Source organism: Mobula birostris, chromosome 5 (genome assembly GCF_030028105.1).
Source record: "Mobula birostris isolate sMobBir1 chromosome 5, sMobBir1.hap1, whole genome shotgun sequence".
NCBI classification, from domain to species: Eukaryota; Metazoa; Chordata; class Chondrichthyes; order Myliobatiformes; family Myliobatidae; genus Mobula; species Mobula birostris.
Window position 1 is genome coordinate 127,147,219 of NC_092374.1, and position 18,419 is coordinate 127,165,637.

Here is an 18,419-nt window from a genome sequence, read left to right on the forward strand (position 1 = left end):
GCGTGAGATTTTTGCTTCGGCGAACAGTGCCAGCAATGATTGTGGAAAAGTACTTCTACTTTATATAGGCTGTGTATTAATCATATGATTCCTGTTTTTACTATATGTTACTGTTATTTTAAGTTTTATGTGTTATTTGGCATGATTTGGTAGGTTATTTTTGGGTCTGCGAACGCTCACAAGATTTTCCCATATAAATAAATGGTAATTGCTTCTTTGCTTTACGACGTTTCGGCTTACAAACCGTTTCATAGGAACGCTCTACCTTCGGATGGTGGGGGAAACCTGTACCCCCTAGTTTTGGTGTTCCCTACCCAAAGTAAAAGACTCCCATAATTTTAAACACTTCTATAGGATTGTCTCCCTTTCTTCTACATTCCAAGGAATAAAGACCTGTCTTGGTCAGCCTCTCCCTATAGATGAGGTCCTCCACTCCTGGCAGCATCTCTGTAAATCTTTACACACTTTCCAATTAATAATGTCTTTCCTAAACCAGGGTGACCAAAACTGTACACAGTGCCTGAAGTGTGTAAGTCAGCAGTGATTTTACAGCTGCAACAGATTACCCCAACTCCTATACTCCGTGCCCAAGTGACTTTCATCACCCTGTGTTGCTGCTTTTGTTGGGGTGTAGTCTGGCAATATAAAATATAGCAAAGTTTAATTTCAACAGCAACTAGTCTTCAGATCTGAATATAGATTGTAGATTGAATTTAAAATGCAGCTCAGAAGAACGCTCTTTCTGGAGCTGTACTTTGAGGTTAATTGCAGACCAGGAAATGTCTGCATATGCGTGAAGGCAGTAAACACGCCATTGACCTGAGATGTCTGCATATGCATGAATGCAGCTCAGGCAGCAACGATTATTACTTATTTTGGGTGTGTTAGTGTGAAGATCAAGGTCTTTGAAGATTATATGCAACTCAAAAGCATTATGCGTGCATTGTACCGATAAACACTATCCTGCTGTTACCTTTGATCTTTAGCATATAAAAATGTGTTGGGATGTAGGGACTCCAGTGATGCCTGCTTGTGCTGAATAAAGATTTCTAAATCCACCAGCTTCAGTGTCTCTCTGGTAACTTTGTTCTCAGTCACAACACTTTGAACAAACTAGGTCCCTCTCTTCTATTTCACTTTCTAGTGCCCCACTGTTAATAGTAGAAATGGCTTGCTAGGTTGGCTTTCTGAAATCTGATGTCCTAGGATTTTGACCTGAAATGCTGACAATTCATTCTTCTAGCAGTTGCAGGTCAACCTCTGAGATCTTCTAGAAGATCATTTGTTGCTCCAGATTCCAGCATCTGCAGTCTCTCGTATCAACCATGTTCCTTTAGCTCAATGTGATACCATTCTGTGTTTTCAGATGTGTGTTACTGGACAAGATCCACTCTGGCAGCAATGGTATCTAGGTGTTCAGATGGCATCAGATCCTTGGTCATCCTGTAAGAATGGACACACTGTATTCTTTCTTCTCTCCCCCCCCCCCCCCCACCCTTTTTGGAAAGCTTAGAAGTAAATTGATCTTGGAAGATTAATATTGCAAATTTTCTTTTAGAATATAATTTAGCAAGGGCATTGAAGAACATAGCAGCAGAACAGGTCTTTCAACCCACCATGTCCATGTTGACCATGATGCCAATCCAACTCATTCTATTTTCCTGCACATAGCCTGTACCTTCTATTTCATCCCTGTTTGTGTGCCTCTCTTAAATATTGCTATCAAGTCTGCTGCTGTATCCAAGATGTAAGCATTATAAGGATATAGTACAATGCTGAGGTTTTGTATGTGATAGTCATAGCACATTTGGAGTCCTGTGAGCAGTTTGGTGCCCCTAATCTAAGAAAGGATGTGCTGGTTGGTACTGGAGAGTGTCCAAAGGAGATTTACAAAAATGGTCCAGTGATTGAATGAGCTGCAGGAGGAGATGGCGGCGCGATGTGGCGCGCACGGCCACTTCAGTGGTGATGTCTGTTATTTGTCAAGTAGGGGACCGTGCACAATCCTGATTTGATGGAGACAGACGTGAGAGTACGGAGGAACATCTGGAGAAACTTCTGAAATGCCCGCTTCGCTGCCACTGTTACTGTGTAGTCTGGAATCTCCAGAGGAGAAGGCCCCGAATCCTCGGCTTTGCTTGTTTTGGCGGCCAGGCGAGGTCGAAGGTGCTTGGCAGAGGATGGCACTCGGGAGGCTGTGTCAGAGGGGCTGGTCGGAGGCTCAAAGTTTTCGGATGGACGGACTCAGTGTCAGCTGTGGTCGGGTGCTTCCAATGCATCGGCAGTTGTCGGTGCCTGGAAGTTTATGGCAGGGGGTTTCTCCCTTTGCTACCTGCTATCAGGGACTTGGGAGTCGATCGACTCGGGACTTTGAGACTTTATTTTACCGTGCCCATTGTCTGTTCTTTATCAAATTATGGTATTGTTTTGCACTGCTGTAACTATATGTTGTAATTATGTGGTTCGGTCAGTGTTAGTCTTTGGTTTGTCCTGTTTTTCTGTGATATCACTCTGGAGGAACATTGTATCATTTCTTAATGCATGCATGCATTTCTAAATGACAATAAACGAGGACTGAGTGTTCTCATAATCTAAATTTGAACCTGTACTCAATACATTTTAGAACAGGGTTTCCCAACTGGAGACCCATGGACTCTTTGGTTAATGGTAGGGGTCAGTGGCATAAGAGAGATTGGAACTCCTGGTTCAGAAGAATGAGGGACATCTCATTGAACCCTACTGAATTTTGAAAGGCCTCAGAATGGAATTGTGTCCCTTTAGAACAGATGAAGCAAAATTTCATCAACCAGAAGCTAGTCTCTGGAATTCAATGCTATAGACCAGAGGTTCCCAAATTTTTTTTAATGCCATAGACCCCCACTATTAAACAAGGGTTCCAAGGACACCAGGCTGACAGATGGTTGTGGAAGCTAAGTCATTAGGTATATTTAAAGTGGTGGTTTGTAGGTCCTTGATTCATCGGGGCATCAAAGATTACAGGGAGAAGGCCGGAGATTGGGGTTGAGGAGGAAGATAAATTGGCCATGATCAAATGGAGGAGCATTCAATGGGCTGAATGGCCTAATTCTGCTCCCATGTCTTCTGGTCTTAATGTTGATCTGAAATGATATGTTTCATTTGAATTGTCACTGAAAAGTTATAATTTTTAAGAATGATTTTTCTTAATGTTTTGCACAGCTTATTTGGGGCCAATTATGTTCCTAGGAATTCTTGAGTACAGGTTTCCCCCGCCATCCGAAGGTAGCCATTTCGTAAGCCGAAATGTCGTAAAGCAAAGAAGCAATTACCATTTATTTATATGGGAAAATTTTGTGAGTGTTCGCAGACCCAAAAATAACCTACCAAATCATGCCAAATAACACATAAAACCTAAAATAACAGTAACATATAGTAAAAGCAGGAATGGTATGATAAATACACAGCCTATATAAAGTAGAAATACTTCTCTACAACAATTACCTACACAGATCTCTGTAGCAAAAATCTCACGCAAGCACTCTCGGCAGAAAATCTCACGCAAGCGCTGTTGGCAAAAACACTCGCTCCGGTAACGTTTAAGCTATGAAGCTGCCAAATCATACCAAATAACCTGTAAAAATGCACAGCTGATATAAAGTAGAAATAAAGTATGTACAGTGTAGTATCACTTACGGGAATCGGGAAGACAGTGCAGAGCACACTGATGATGGTGTGTTAGGCTGAGTCTTTGCAGCTTGGGGTGGTGCAGTGGCCCTTGCCCTCCAGGCCGCCGACCTCCGCATTGTCGTGAAGCATGCAGGGGTCCAGTGGTAGCGGGAAGGCACAGAGCACATCTTTAAGAAAAAAGCCGAAATAAACATGCTAATTAATTAGGTGCCACCTGACACGTAATTAATTAGCTTGTTTATTTCGGCTTTATTCTTAAAGATGTGCTGTGTGCCTCCTGGCTACCGCTGCATTCTCTGCGAATCGGTATCTGTCCATGGCCCAGGGGTTGGGGTGGTGGGACACTGGTGTGTCATCTCGTCATCTGTTTCCATTAGAGCAGGCGGCTCATCTTCTCCTATGACTGCCCGCCTCGATGTCGAAGGTCAAGGTCGTCGTCTGCTGTGGCTGATGTGGAAAACTTGCTTGACTACTGAGCCTCACACATTTTTCTATCATACAGTTCTTTGTAAGCACTCAAACCATCCTGCAAATATCCCCTAAACCTATGTACTCTTTCAAAATTAAAGTCGTACTTTATCATTGCAGCGAAAATCTCACGCAGTTGCTTCACATTCATTTCGCTACTGCATTCGGTTTCGATTGTTATCCTTTCCTCTTCCAATTGCATCAGCTCTTCATCTATCAGTTCTTGGTCATGGGATGCCAAAACCTCTTCAACATCATGTTCATCAGCTTCCACAAGCCAAACTCACGTTGTCCTTACTTCGTTCACCACGATCAAAATGCTTAATTATGTCTAGCTTTACGCTAAGTGTAACACCCTTATGAGCTCTTTCAGGCTTTTCCAATACCTCAGAACTCATCTTGCAAACGGCTGCTCACAGGTACGTGTAAAAGCAATGCTGTTCCGAATCCGGGGGAGAGCGGCTGCTCGGGGCGCGCGCTGCTTTTTTTTCGTAATGGTGAAAACACCTTCTGAAAGCGAAAACAGGGTACTAATGTAGGTCTTTTGTAACAGTGAAGTTTCGTACAGTGAACGTTTGAAAAGCGGGGGATACCTGTATGTGGAATGACACAACTTTCTGTGGGGGGGGTGTGGTGAGGGGGTTGGTGATGGCATTGTAGTGTGCTGTGCCTGTTAGAGTTGTCAGTTCTAGCCCTTCACAACCTGCACCAACATTCCCTCTCATCACCCAGCATGATGGGTAGCTCAACAGGCAGTTTCCCATTCGGAATTTCTGCTGATTCTGTCCTTGGGTGCAGAACGCATGTACATTGGAAATCACCGGTATGGAGTGTATTAAACTGTCAATATGCGCCAGGCCCAATAAATGCTTTGATCAGTGGCTTGAAGTTGCAGAATTCCCTGGCAGATGTTGCCTGTGGATTCAAGCACAGGTGTAGAGGCTTTGTACTTGCAAAGGTTTTTCCCCTCTGCAGCTCTGGCATTGCAGGTGGCTGGACAAGGAAGGTGGGGGAAGGTTTAAAATTATTACTGTAACCGAAGAATGAGAAGGGGAGCTGTAGGAAATTTCTCCGTAGAGTTAATATTGTTAGAGGAGATAGAGGCCTCCTTTCAAAGGGCAGTTCTATAAGACTTGAGGGAAAATTTGAAGCTATAAGGGAATAGCTATAGTATGGTATTAAATTGGTTACTTTATTGAAATAAACTGTCCATTGGCCTAATGAGCTAAATAGCATCTCCTGTCTATTAAAAAGAATAGACTAGTCTTTGCATTGTGTATTTTGTATTCCTTTTAGAACTTTCTAGAGTGTGTACGTCATTGAATATTGAACAGTAAAGCACAGAAACAGGCCCTTTAGCCCACAATCAATATAATGACATCCCATCACTTCTGCCTGCACATAGTCCGTACATCTCCATTCTCTGCATATTCGTGTATCCGACAGCCTCTTCAACTGCATCGTATCTGCCACCACCACCACTCCTGGCACTGCATTGCAGGCACACCTCTCCTTTGGAGCTTCCCCTCAGCTTAAGTGCATGCCCTCTGGTATTAGACATTTCAACTCTGGTTGGGGGTGGGTGGGGAAGAGATACTGACTGTCTCTCTATGCCTCACATAGTCTTACAAACTTCTGACAGGTTTCTGTGCAGCCTCTGATATCCTTGATCCAATTAATAACTTGTCATTAATATTTTCCCTAAATAAAGGTATTGTTATAATGTGGTCTCAGGACCCACGCTATCAAATTCAGAAGCAGTCGCTGCATTACCCTCTACCATCAGGCTCTTGAACCAAAGGGGATAATTTCACTCAACTTCACTAGCCCCATCATTAAAATGTTCCCACAATCCATGGACTCGCTTTCAAGAACTCTTCATCTCATGTTCTCAATATTTATTGCTCATTTATTATTATTTCTTTTTGTATTTACACAGTTTCTTACACAGCGGTTGAATGCCCCAGTTGGAGCAGTCTTTCTTTGATTCTGTTATGTTCATTATTCTTATTATGGATTTATTGAGTATTCCCACAAGAGAATGAATCTCAGCATTGTATATGGTGACAGCTTGCTGTTTACAATCTTCCGTCTCCCGCGACGCATCAGGTGGCGGCACTGGCCTTGAATCCGTCCGCCTCCAGAGCCTCGAAAAACTGGCACCGTGAAGGCGTGCTAATCTTCCAGGCCGCATCCTTGGCATATCGAAAAGCAGCTGGTCGTGAGGTCATGAGGCCCCGAGAGTGGTCCTATTTCCACAAAGAACTGAAGTCAGCATGTAACTCCGGGTCTTCAAAAGAACCTTGACAGGGAAAAAAGATGGAAATGGAGCTGTTTCTGAAGGAGTCCCCATTAGGCGCTGTCATCCCCCAAGCTAGTGAGGCTTCAGATGAATGGGCCATCTGACATTTCAGCACTCCTGTACTGTGAATGCAGTAAATCCTGCTAAAAGTAGTGGATACGGCCCAGTCCATCACGGGTAAAACCTTCCCCACCAAGGTGCACATCTACATGAAATGTTGTTGCAGGAAAGCAGCATCCATCATCTGAGACTCCCACCACCCAGGACATGCTCTCTTCTCACTGCTGCCATCAGGAAGAAGGTACAGGAGCCTCTGGACTTGCGTCACCAGGTTCAGGAACAGTTATTACCCCTCAACCATCAGACTCTTGAACAGAAGGGAATAACTTTACCCAACTTCACTTGCTGCATCAGTGAAATCTTCCCACAACCAATGGACTGACTTTCAAGGACTCTTCATCTCATGTTCTCGATACTTATTGCTTGTTTGTTTATTATTTTTTTCTTTTGTATTTGTGCAGTTTATTGTCTTTTGCACTCTGGTTGAACGCCCAAGTTGAGCAGTCTTTCATTGATTCTGTTATGGTTACTATTCTATAAATTGAGTATGTACAAGGGTTGTATATGGTGACATGTATGTACTTCAAAAATAAATTTATTTTGAACTTTTTCCAGCATTTATCATTGTGCTCAGCTTCCTGAAGTGGAATGGGTCCACGATATTTGACATGGAGGCAAGACTGTTGCTGTGCATAGTGTGTTTGTTACCATCACTCTGTGACAAGCAGATCTTGAATATTCAACAGTTCTTCCACTTTCAGATGTCATGTCATCACTCAAATCGGCTAGTCATAGCAATGCCAAAATGACAGCTTGCTCTTATACTAGCTTGCTAGACAACTAATTTTGTGTGCCAGAATAGAATATTTGGCATATTTCCTGACGTATGCTCTTTCTTGATGTCACTGAGGATGTCAGCCAATCTTCTTGATCTCTCCTATCTCATCCAAATGACAATTCTGCGTGTGGCTGTTTGAACATTGTCACATGGTGTGAGCAGAATTATCTGCAGCTTAATGTGAAAAAGACTAAGGAGCTGGTGGTAGACCTGAGGAGAACTAAGGCACCGGTGACCCCTGTTTCCATCCAGGGGGTCAGTGTGGATATGATGGAGGATTACAAATACCTGGGGATACGAATTGACAATAAACTGGACTGGTCAAAGAACACTGAGGCGGTCTAGAAGAAGGATCAGAGCCGTCTCTATTTCCTGAGGAGACTGAGGTCCTTTAACATCTGCCGGACGATGCTGAGGATGTTCTATGAGTCTGTGGTGGCCAGTGCTATCATGTTTGCTGTTGTGTGCTGGGGCAGCAGGCTGAGGGTAGCAGACACCAACAGAATCAACAAACACATTCGTAAGGCCAGTGATGTTGTGGGGATGGAACTGGACTCTCTGACTGTGGTGTCTGAAAAGAGGATGCTGTCCAAGTTGCATATCATCTTGGTCAATCACTCCCATCCACTACATAATGTACTGGTTGGGCACAGGAGTACATTCAGCCAGAGACTCATTCCACCGGGATGCAACACAGAGCATCATAGGAAGTCATTCCTGCCTGTGGACACCAAACTTTACAACTCCTCCCTTGGAGGGTCAGACACCTTGGAGGCTGGTCCTGGACTTATTTAATAATTTACTGGCATATTACTATATAACTATTTATGGTTTTATTACTATTTATTATTTATGGTGCAACTGTAACGAAAACCAGTTTCTCCCGGGATCAATAAAGTATGACTATGACTATGTGTTTGAAATCCAAATGACTGGGGGGCATCACTAAGCTGATCCAGTGTATGGTGAAGCCTCACTGATTCTACACTGTTTCCCCCCCCACCCCCCAACCCCCATTCTCCACAGTCTGAGACACTGACCTGAACTCTACTCTTCCAAACTCTCAGTGGCATTTGGATAAATACATTCAATTGAGCCCACCGTGTCTCAGTACTGTCGCAAGTGAGCTTGTTTACTATTGAAATTGACAGAAGCAGTGATATCATGCATAAAACCTGCCGTCTGCTGTTGGAGTCAAATGATTAATGGTGTTGGTGTAAACCCACCAAGAATTGTTACTCTAAGTTGAGTAAATCACACTATTAGAGACGGGATGTCAGAGCAAAACAAATAAATTACCAAATAACCATTAACCATGACATCGCGTGGGACCATTGCATACAAATAAACAGTACTCAGATTAATCATTTGAGGAAAACCCAATGTCATGTCAGGCATTTGAACTAGTGCGTAGTTTGGATTGGTTTCAACACCAGCCTTCAGAGAGGCTAAGGAATGCTTGCTGTTCCTTTGTGATCATGATGTCTACTAAATATTACTTGCCTTATTAATTTAGTGAATATTTTTTATGATTGTCACTTAGACTTAGGGCTGATGTCATGACTTTGTTAAACACAGTGTCACAAGAAGAGTGATTGATATGAATGAGACAGTGGATTTAAATTACTTTGTTTAAAGTTTGCTACCATGCAGATTGCTTACTGTGCAACACAAATCTGGTATTTCCACAAGACGATAGAGTGCTTTTAAATCTTAACAAACTAATTGTAATCAGCACTAGATATTTCAGTGTACCTCTGTGCTGATGTGGTCCCAATAACAGGCACACACACACACACTTTGGAAATAGTAATGAATTCCCTCCACACCTGTGGGTGCAATAGGTTCCAGGACTATATATATAGTTTTTAAACATGACGTATTGATTTCTCCGTTAACACTGCTTTGTTCTGTTGATGGAGCTTTGAACTGGCCTCCAATTACAGCATCTTCGCCAACAAGAGTTTGTTTCTCTTCGGACACTTAAGACCATATGTGTCATGTTAACTTCTGAAATTGAAGGAGACTATTTGTCCCATTAATGCTCTACTAGCTCTTTCCATCAGCCCCATATCCCTGCTTGTTTCTCTGTAACTTGTTCTCGCTCGTTTATCCTTCAACAACCCGCAGTTCTTCTACACCTACCACCACCGGGGTAATGTACTATAGGCAATTAACACTTCAATAAATGGTTGGGTTGAGTTGTTCTCTGATCTTGGCAATTTATTTGTGAACCATGAGAGGAGACATTATCAGTGGAGTGTAATGTGTGTATGTAAATTGCCAAGATCGGAGAACAACTCAAACCAACTATCAACCACCCAAGCTACACATTTTCTGAATTATTTCCACTTCAAGAAATTCCCTCTAGAAACTGAAATGCACTGTTTCTGCGGTTCTTTGTTTCCCCTCGGAAGTCCAGCTGATTGTTGGACGAAATCTTCCTTTCATATACAGGTGTCCCCTGCTTTTCGAACGTTCACTTTACGAAACCTCACTGTTATGAAAGACCTATGTTAGTACCCTATTTTCGCTTTCAGAAGGTGTTTTCACTGTTTTTGAAAAAAAAATTCAGCGCGCGATTAAAAAATCAGTGCGCGATAAAAAATCAGCATGCGATAAAAGGCCGCTATCCCCCAGATTCTCGCCGGCATTGCTTAAGCACGTGCCTGTGAGCAGCCGTTTGCAAGATGAGTTCTATGGTATCAGAAAAGCCTGAAAGAGCTCGTAAGGGTGTTACACTTATGGTAAAACTAGACATAATTAAGCATTTTGATCGTGGTGAACGAAGTAAGGACAACGTGAGTTTGGCTTGTGGAAGTTGACGAAGATGATGTTGAAGAGGTTTTGGCATCCCATGACCAAGAACTGACAGATGAAGAGCTGATGCAATTGGAAGAAAAAAGGATAACAATCGAAACCGAATGAGTAATGATAGAGTACGACTTTAATTTTGAAAGGGTACATTGGTTTAGGGGATATTTGCAGGATGGTTTGAGTCCTTATTAAAGAACTGTGTGACAGAAAAATACGCGAGGCTCAGCAGTCAAGCAAGCCTTCCACATCAGCCACAGCAGACGACGAACCTCGACCTTCGACATCGAGGCGGGCAGTCATAGGAGAAGATGAGCTGCCTGCTCTAATGGAAATAGGCGACAAGATGACACCCCAATGTCCCGCCACCCCAACCCCCAGGCCACGGACAGATACCGATTTGCGGAGAATGCAAAGGTAGCCGGGAGGCACACAGCACATCTTTAAGAAAAAAGCCGAAATAAACATGCTAATTAATTAGGTGCCGCTGACACGTAATTGTCGGCCCAGATCAGAGACAACGCAATCTGAAGTCGGCACTGATCTGGGCTGATAATTACGCGCAGCACCTAATTAATTAGCACGTTTGTTTCGGCTTTTTTCTTAAAGATGTGCTGTGTACCTCCCAGCTACCGCTGGACCCCTGCGTTCTTCGCGGCAATGTATCACTCAGCGGCCTGGAGGATGGGGGGGGCCACTGCACCACCCAAACTCCGACGACTCAGTCTAACACACCATCATCAGTGTGCTCAGCGCTGTCCCGATTCCGGTAAGTGATACTACACTCTACATACATTATTTCTACTTTATATAGGCTGTGTATTTTTACGTGTTATTTGGTATGATTTGGCAGCTTCATAGTTTAAAGATTACTGGAGAGCACTTGCGTGAGATTTTCTGCCAACAGCGCTTGCGTGAGATTTTCGCTCCGGAGAACAGTTCAGTAATGATTGTGGAAAAGTATTTCTACTTTATATAGACTGTGTATTTATCATATCATTCCTGCTTTTACTATATGTTACTGTTATTTTAGGTTTTGTGTGTTATTTGGCATGATTTGGTAGGTTATTTTTGGGCCTGCGAAGGCTCAGAAAATTTTCCCATATAAATAAATGGTAATTGCTTCTTCGCTTTACGACATTTCGGCTTATGAACCGTTTCATAGGAACGCTCTACCTTCGGATAGCGGGGGAAACCTGTAGTCATATTAACTCTACTCAATTGTTTTGCTGTTACCTTCTAAAATTGGATTCTAACGTTTTCACATTAAAAGCTGCTGGGCCGACTAGCTCACTTCTTGTCTCCCCCTTTCTTGACTATGACTATATATTTTTTTATACCTCATCATAAGGCCCTGGTGTTGACTGGACTGGTTTAACTCTTGATAAACAACCATCCTGAGTCAGTCCTGAGGAAGGATCTTGGCCCGAAACAATCACTGTTTATTCATTTCCGTAGATACTGCCTGACATGATGAGTTTTTCCAGCATTTTGTGTGTGTGTGTGTGTTGCTTAAATTATTGTGCAAAAGGTTCTCCCTGCAGTTTTTGAGGGAAAGCTTTATCATGTTTTGACTGTATCCTTGTAAAATCCTCAATATCTTGGAGTCACCAAGCAACATTCAAATAAACCTTTGGCAGCCATTTGACATCAGAATTAAGACCATCCAAAGAAAAATACATCTTTAGTGAGTGATTTACAAAGATCCTTTTGAATTGGATCTTTTACATTAAAGATTTAATACCAGGACTAGAGTGCCTGAATTATGGGATAAGGTTGGCTGGGTTAGGTCATTATTCCTTAGAACATAGGAAAAGTGGAGCAACCTTATAGAAATGTTTACAGTTATGAGAGGCATATATATTTATTTATTGACCTGACGAAGGATCTCGGCCTGAAATGTCGACTGCACCTCTTCCTAGAGATGCTGCCTGGCCTGCTGCGTTCACCAGCAACTTTTATGTGTGTTGCTTATATTTATTTATTTATCTATTTATTTATTGAGATACAGTGCAGAATAAGCCCTTCAAGCTGTGCCACCGAGCAATTCCCCCAATTTAAACATAGCCTAATCATGTGCCAATTTAAAATTATCAATTAACCTCATCCAATGATGCCTCTGGGCCTGTACTCACTGGCCTTCAGAAGAATGAGGGTGGGGATCCCATTGAAACTTACTGAATGTTGAAAGGCCTCAGTAGAGTGCATATGGAGACAATGTTTCCTATGGTGGGGGAGTCAAAGACCAGAGGACACATTTAGAATGAATATAGAACATAGAATAGTACAGCACATTACAGTTCCTCCGGCCCTCAATGTTGTGCTGACCCTCAAACCCTGCCTCCCATATAATGCCCCACCTTAAATTCCTCCATATACCTGTCTAGTAGTCTCTTAAACTTCACTAGTGTATCTGCCTCCACCACTGACTCAGGCAGTGCATTCCACGCACCAACCACTCTCTGAGTAAAAAACCTTCCTCTAATATCCCCCTTGAACTTCCCACCCCTTACCTTAAAGCCATGTCCTCTTGTATTGAGCAGTGGTGCCCTGGGGAAGAGGCGCTGGCTATCCACTCTATCTATTCCTCTTATTATCTTGTACACCTCTATCATGTCTCCTCTCATCCTCCTCCTCCCAAAGAGTAAAGCCCTAGCTCCTTTAATCTTTCTAAACCAGGCAGCATCCTGGTAAATCTCCTCTGTACCCTTTCCAATGCTTCCACATCCTTCCTATAGTGAGGCAACCAGAAATGGACACAGTACTCCAAGTGTGGCCTAACCAGAGTTTTATTGAGCTGCACTATTACATTGCGACTCTTAAACTCTATCCCTCGAGTTATGAAAGCTAACACCCCATAAGCCGCCTTAACTACCCTATCTACCTGTGAGGCAACTCTCAGGGATCTGTGGACATGTTCCCCCAGATCCCTCTGCTCCTCCACACTACCAAGTATCCTGCCATTTACTTTGTTCTCTGCCTTGGAGTTTGTCCTTCCAAAGTGTACCACCTCACACTCATCCGGGTTGAACTCCATCTGCCACTCATGTCTCCATCATGAAGATGAGGAATTTCTTCAGCTGGAGAGTGGTGGATCTGTGGAATTCATTGCCACGGGCGGCTGTGGAGGGCAAGCCATTGGGTATATTTAAGGCAGAGTTTGATAGATTCTTGATTGGTCAGGGCATGAAGGGTTACTGGGAGAAGGCAGGTGATTGGAACTGAGAGGGAAATGGATCAGCTATGATAAAAGGCAGAAAAAGCTGAATAGGCCAAAGGCCTAATTCTGCTCTTATATCTTGTGCTCTTACGGTCAACTGTACGTCTTTGGACTGTGAGAGAACATCAGAGTACCCATAGGAATCCCATGCAGTCACAGGGAGAACAGATAAGCACCTTCTGATGAATGACAAGTCCTTACCCAAGGGTAGGGGAGACCAAAGCTAGGCTGTGAGAAGGGGAAAGATTTAAAAAGGACCTGAGTGGCATTTTTTTCACACAAGCAGTGGTGAGTATATGGAATGAGTTGCCAGATGAAGAGAGTGAATCTGATGCAATAGTTTAATTTCAGAAGCACTTGCATAGACACATAGAGGGGTGGGGCTTAGTGGGATATAGGCCAATTACAGGAAATTGGGACCAGATCACTGGTCCCAGGTTGGCATGGACTCATTAGTCAAAGGACCTGTACCCATGCTGATTTGCTCTCTGACCCTATGACATTATTAAAATTCGGAGCTGCTTTCTTCTCTGTGTGTCTCAAAAGCCAAATCTTTCACTATCATCTTTAGAGTGGCACAACAGTGCAGCTGATAGAGCTACTTCTGCCCAACTCCAGGGACCTGGGCTTAATCCTGACCTCCCATGCAGTTTATGTGGTGCTTTCCCACCCTCTCTATGAATATATGATTTCCTCTTGGTGCTCCAGTTTCTGAATATTTGTGTTAATGGGATGAGTGGCACTGTAAATATCTGCTGGTATGTGGGTGAGTGATAGAATTGAGAATGCGAGAATAAAACTATGATCACTGTGGTTAGATGCTTGACAAGTTTGGTTTGGCCCTTGTAGGCCAAAGGGCCCATTTCTGTGCTTTGTTACAGGCTCTCGTTTATTTTCTCCTGCCTACTGCTGCATGCGAGTCTCCCATCTTGTCTCAATTTCTTGGCTTCATTCAGTCCACAGTTCGTCTGGGCTGTGTGTGAGCTTTGAGCATATCACATCCCCTTCATAATTCAAATTCTTACTCGCCTAGCTCAGAAGGAGCTCCATGTTACATAGATAACTCAGATGCCATCTAAATGGAGGAGGAGAAGATGGCGGCGTGACACTGCACGCGGCCTCTCTGGTGATGATATCAGTTATCTGTCAAGTAGGATGCCGTGCACAATTCTGATTTGATGGAGACGGACGTGAGAGCACGGAGGAACATCTGGTGAAACTTCTGAAATGCCTGTTTCACTGTTGCTGCAACTGTGTGATCCAGAATCTCCGGAGGGGAAGCCCCGAGTCCTCGGCTTTGCTTGTTGCTCGGTGGCTGGGGCAGGATCGAAGCGCTCAGCAGAGATGGTGCTCGGTGTCAGAGGGCTGGTTGGAGGCTCGAAGTTTCTGGACGGACTCAGAGTCGGACTGTGGTCGGGTGCTTCCAGGATGCTGCATCGGCAAGTTTGCGGCACTGGAGGTTCATGGCAGGGAGAAGTTTCTCCCTTCTACCATCTGCGTGAGATGTGGGGCTATCGGGACTTTGAGACTTCTTTTTTACTGTGCCCATGGTCTACTCTTATCAAATTACGGTATTGCTTTGCACTGTTGTAACTATATGTTATAATTATGTGTTTTTTGTCAGTTTTAGTCTTGGTCTGTCTTGTGTTTCTGTGATATCATACTGGAGGAACATTGTATCATTTTTAATGCATGCATTTCTAAATGACAATAAACGAGGACTGAGTGTCCTCATAATCTAATCTAATCTAATCTAATGTTGGGTAAATACTGGCCTTTTGTCCAAAACAAGGAAATTCTGATGCACAATGGTTAGATTCTAGGGCTAGGCTTGTCTTCTTTAAGTGTTATACTTGTAGTCACAACTACTCTGCAATAAATGGACAAGAAGTATAATACACATAAATTGCGTTATGCTGCCGGCATTTAGAGCAGCGATGAAAGTCCTTCATCTCTGGCAGTGTTCAGGGCTTCCTTTATCATGCCAGTAGCTTCCCCTCAGTTTTCACTACTGTCAGTCATTCAAGTCCTGGGTGGAGACTCAGGAATACCGTCGTACTCAGATGTAAAAGGATTCTTCATTGTTTCCGTGTCAACTTCTTTTGACCAGTCAGGGTTGTTAGCCCTGAACCTGGAGGTCTGGTGGACTATTTTCAGTCCGGCCTCTACCCTTTGACCTACCTGGCATGAGTGACCCTACCAAGAGCCAAAACATAAGGTCCTGACTCCAGCCAGCATACTTCTCTGGGTTGTTGAGGCACACAAGCAAGCCTCTGAACCACGATAAGGTCGAGGTTTGTACAATAGTCCAAAGCAAAAAAAAATGGCAAAACAAGCAACTATTGAACCAACTTAGTAAATATTTGCTTTCTTGTATAAATTGGTGTCAGAGTGGCTTATTCAACAGATCCTGTTTATAGCTGCTCATTCTGACGTCTTCCTGCTTCCATTTCAGTCCTGAGCAAGGATCTCAGCCGAAACATTGACTATCTATTCATTTCTATAGACGTAGCCTGACCTGTTGAGCTCCTCCAGCATTTTGTGTGTATTGCTGTGGATTTTCAGCATCTGCAGACTTCCTTGTGTGTATCATTAGAATATGATTGTAGTATTGGGATTTAACATGTTTGTGCATTATCCCAGTAGTTTGCTGCATCAGCATTTCAGAGTGGCCACTTACTTGTGTTAGTAGTCATTCTCAGTTTGACCACAGAAGTTATTTACCAAGATTATTTCCAAAAATTCCGCATCAGAAAAAAAATGTCAAATTATATTTTGAGGAAAAATAAAATATTTGGCAAAGTCAATACACCCCACACCCAAAAATATTATTCAATGCTGAAAGGGCTACTTGCCTGAAATATGAATACTTCCAAAATGCTCTGATGTTCAGGATGCAGTGCTAAAAATATCAGCAGCAGAGTGAATAAGCATCTGCATCCTGAAATAATTCCTTTTCAAAGGAGCCTTAATTTATCCTGCCCCATGGAAAATTGTTAATAATAACTGCAGGAAATAAATAAGTGACCTTGAAAGATGATAGGGCCTTTTCCTTCAGCATCCTGGCTTGCGATCATCTTTAAGTGCAATACTCAAGGTAGATTTTATGTTCTCCTATTTGCTTTGAAATGCTCTAATTTTTATGTTTCTGTGCTGACCGAGTGATTTACTATCAACTTTCATCTGTCAGTTTCTCAAGCTGAAACACCTTGGTCGTTATAACATAATGGTGAAGCTATAAAAATGCATTTTGTAGTTGTCTCAAATGATTTAAAAAAACACTTGACTTCAAAGAAACACCCTGTTAATCAGTCCGTTAGAATTTAAGACATCAAGTTTAGTCACAGCAATTTAACAGTTAAAACCAAAAATTCAGTTTCCTAGTGCTGGCACTAAGGTGATATTATTGACTTCATTGGAACATTATTTAGGCTGCATTTAGAAGTGTGTGGATGGTTAACACTGTTAAACTACAGTCTGTCTGCAACGAACGGGGAAAGGGTTGACCTCTCCTTGCCAATGTAGTTTTAATTGCTGTCTGCTGGATCTGTATTGTCACAGAGCAACTTTATTTGCCATGGATGTTGCCAGGGTCTGGAGGACCTGAGTTAAAAGGATAAATTAACTAGGTTAGGACTTAATCCCTTGGAATGTAGAAGATTGAGGAGAGATTTGACAGAGGTATACAAAATTATAAGGGGTATAGAAAGGGTAAATGCAGTTTTTTTTCCCACTGCTGTTGGGTGGGCTTCCTCCTCTCCCCACCTCTCCCCCTAGTTCCCCTCTCCCCCCTTCCCTCCCTCTCCCCCCTTCCCTCCCTCTCCCAAAGAATTCAGTGGCATTTCTCACCATTGTGTAATATTGAAATCTGCAATTCAAAGTCAATCTGCAATTGACATTCAGAATCTTTTCCCAGGGCGGGAATGTCAGTAACTGGAGGACATGCATTTAAAGTAAGAGGGGGACAGATGAAAAGAGCTGTGTTTTAGGTATTAGTGGGGTGGTGGAAGCTTATACCAAACATGGTGGCATTTAAGAGGCTGTGAGATGCTCGAGTGTGCATGGTGAAATGATATGATTCTGGGTGGAGAAAATCAGAATCATATTTGTTATCACTGTACTATACAATATACCTTGAAATTTGTCGTTTTGTTGCAACAGTACATTGGAAGACATTAAAATTATATAAGTTACTAAAATAAATAGTTCAGAAGAGAAATAACTAGGTAGTGTCGGTGATCCGTTCAGAAAGCCGGCAGGGTGGAAGAAGCTGTTTCTAAAATGCTGAGGGAGAGTTTCATGCTGCTGTCCCTCATCTCCAATAGTATTAACGAGAAGGTAGTATGCTCTAGGTGAAAGTCCGTAAGGATGGAAGCCGCCTTCTTGAGGCACCGGTGTTGAAGATGTTCTCGATGGTGGGGAGGGTGTGGTTTAATTTAGCTTTGTTTTCAGTGCAGATGTCACCTATTGGACCTGTTCTGAAGCTGTAGTGTTCTTGGTTCTGTGACCATTCCCATTTTGAAAAATTCCAGCTGTTTTCTCATTTCTTTCCAAAAATGATGCTATTTGAATTCAAAATTCAGAAGTCAAAGCACTCTGTAGTAGCAATGACTGCTATGTGCACATTTCCAGTGTTCGGTTATATTCTCTCACCTGTAATAATTCATACATAAATTGCCAAACGTTGGGACCAGAGCTTTTTATCCAAATGTTTATTCTTTTTCAGCGACACCCTATCCTGGTGGGTTCAAATGTTTTACATGCGAAAATGCAGCAGATAATTATGAGTGCAACCGCTGGGCACCAGACGTCTATTGTCCAAGAGGTACGTCCAAATCATATGGCAGTGCTATCATTAAGCACACTAATGTGACACACCAGAAAACATTTCAATATTCCCATTCACACACTAGGCACTTCCTATGATACAGTCCATTCCGATAACGAAAATGATAAATTTGTAAAACTACAACCTACAGCACAGGTACTGTGCAAAAGCCTTGGGGTGTGTGTGTGTGTGTAGTGTGTATGTCGCACAGTACCGTATTTGT

At 42.8% G+C, this 18,419-nt stretch overlaps 1 protein-coding gene across 4 annotated transcripts in view; it reads left to right on the forward strand.

Moving 5' to 3' along the window:
* lypd6 (LY6/PLAUR domain containing 6) overlaps positions 1-18,419 on the forward strand; it is a 287,688-nt gene that overhangs the window by 261,468 nt on the left and 7,801 nt on the right. For 3 of the 4 annotated variants that reach the window (XM_072257278.1, XM_072257277.1, XM_072257275.1), the window contains one exon: positions 18,095-18,193. The exons of the other annotated variant lie outside the window; for it this stretch is intronic. In XM_072257278.1, coding sequence (XP_072113379.1) covers positions 18,095-18,193 — 99 coding nt within the window. The remainder of the gene's footprint in view (positions 1-18,094; positions 18,194-18,419) is intronic. 4 annotated transcript variants of the gene reach the window in all.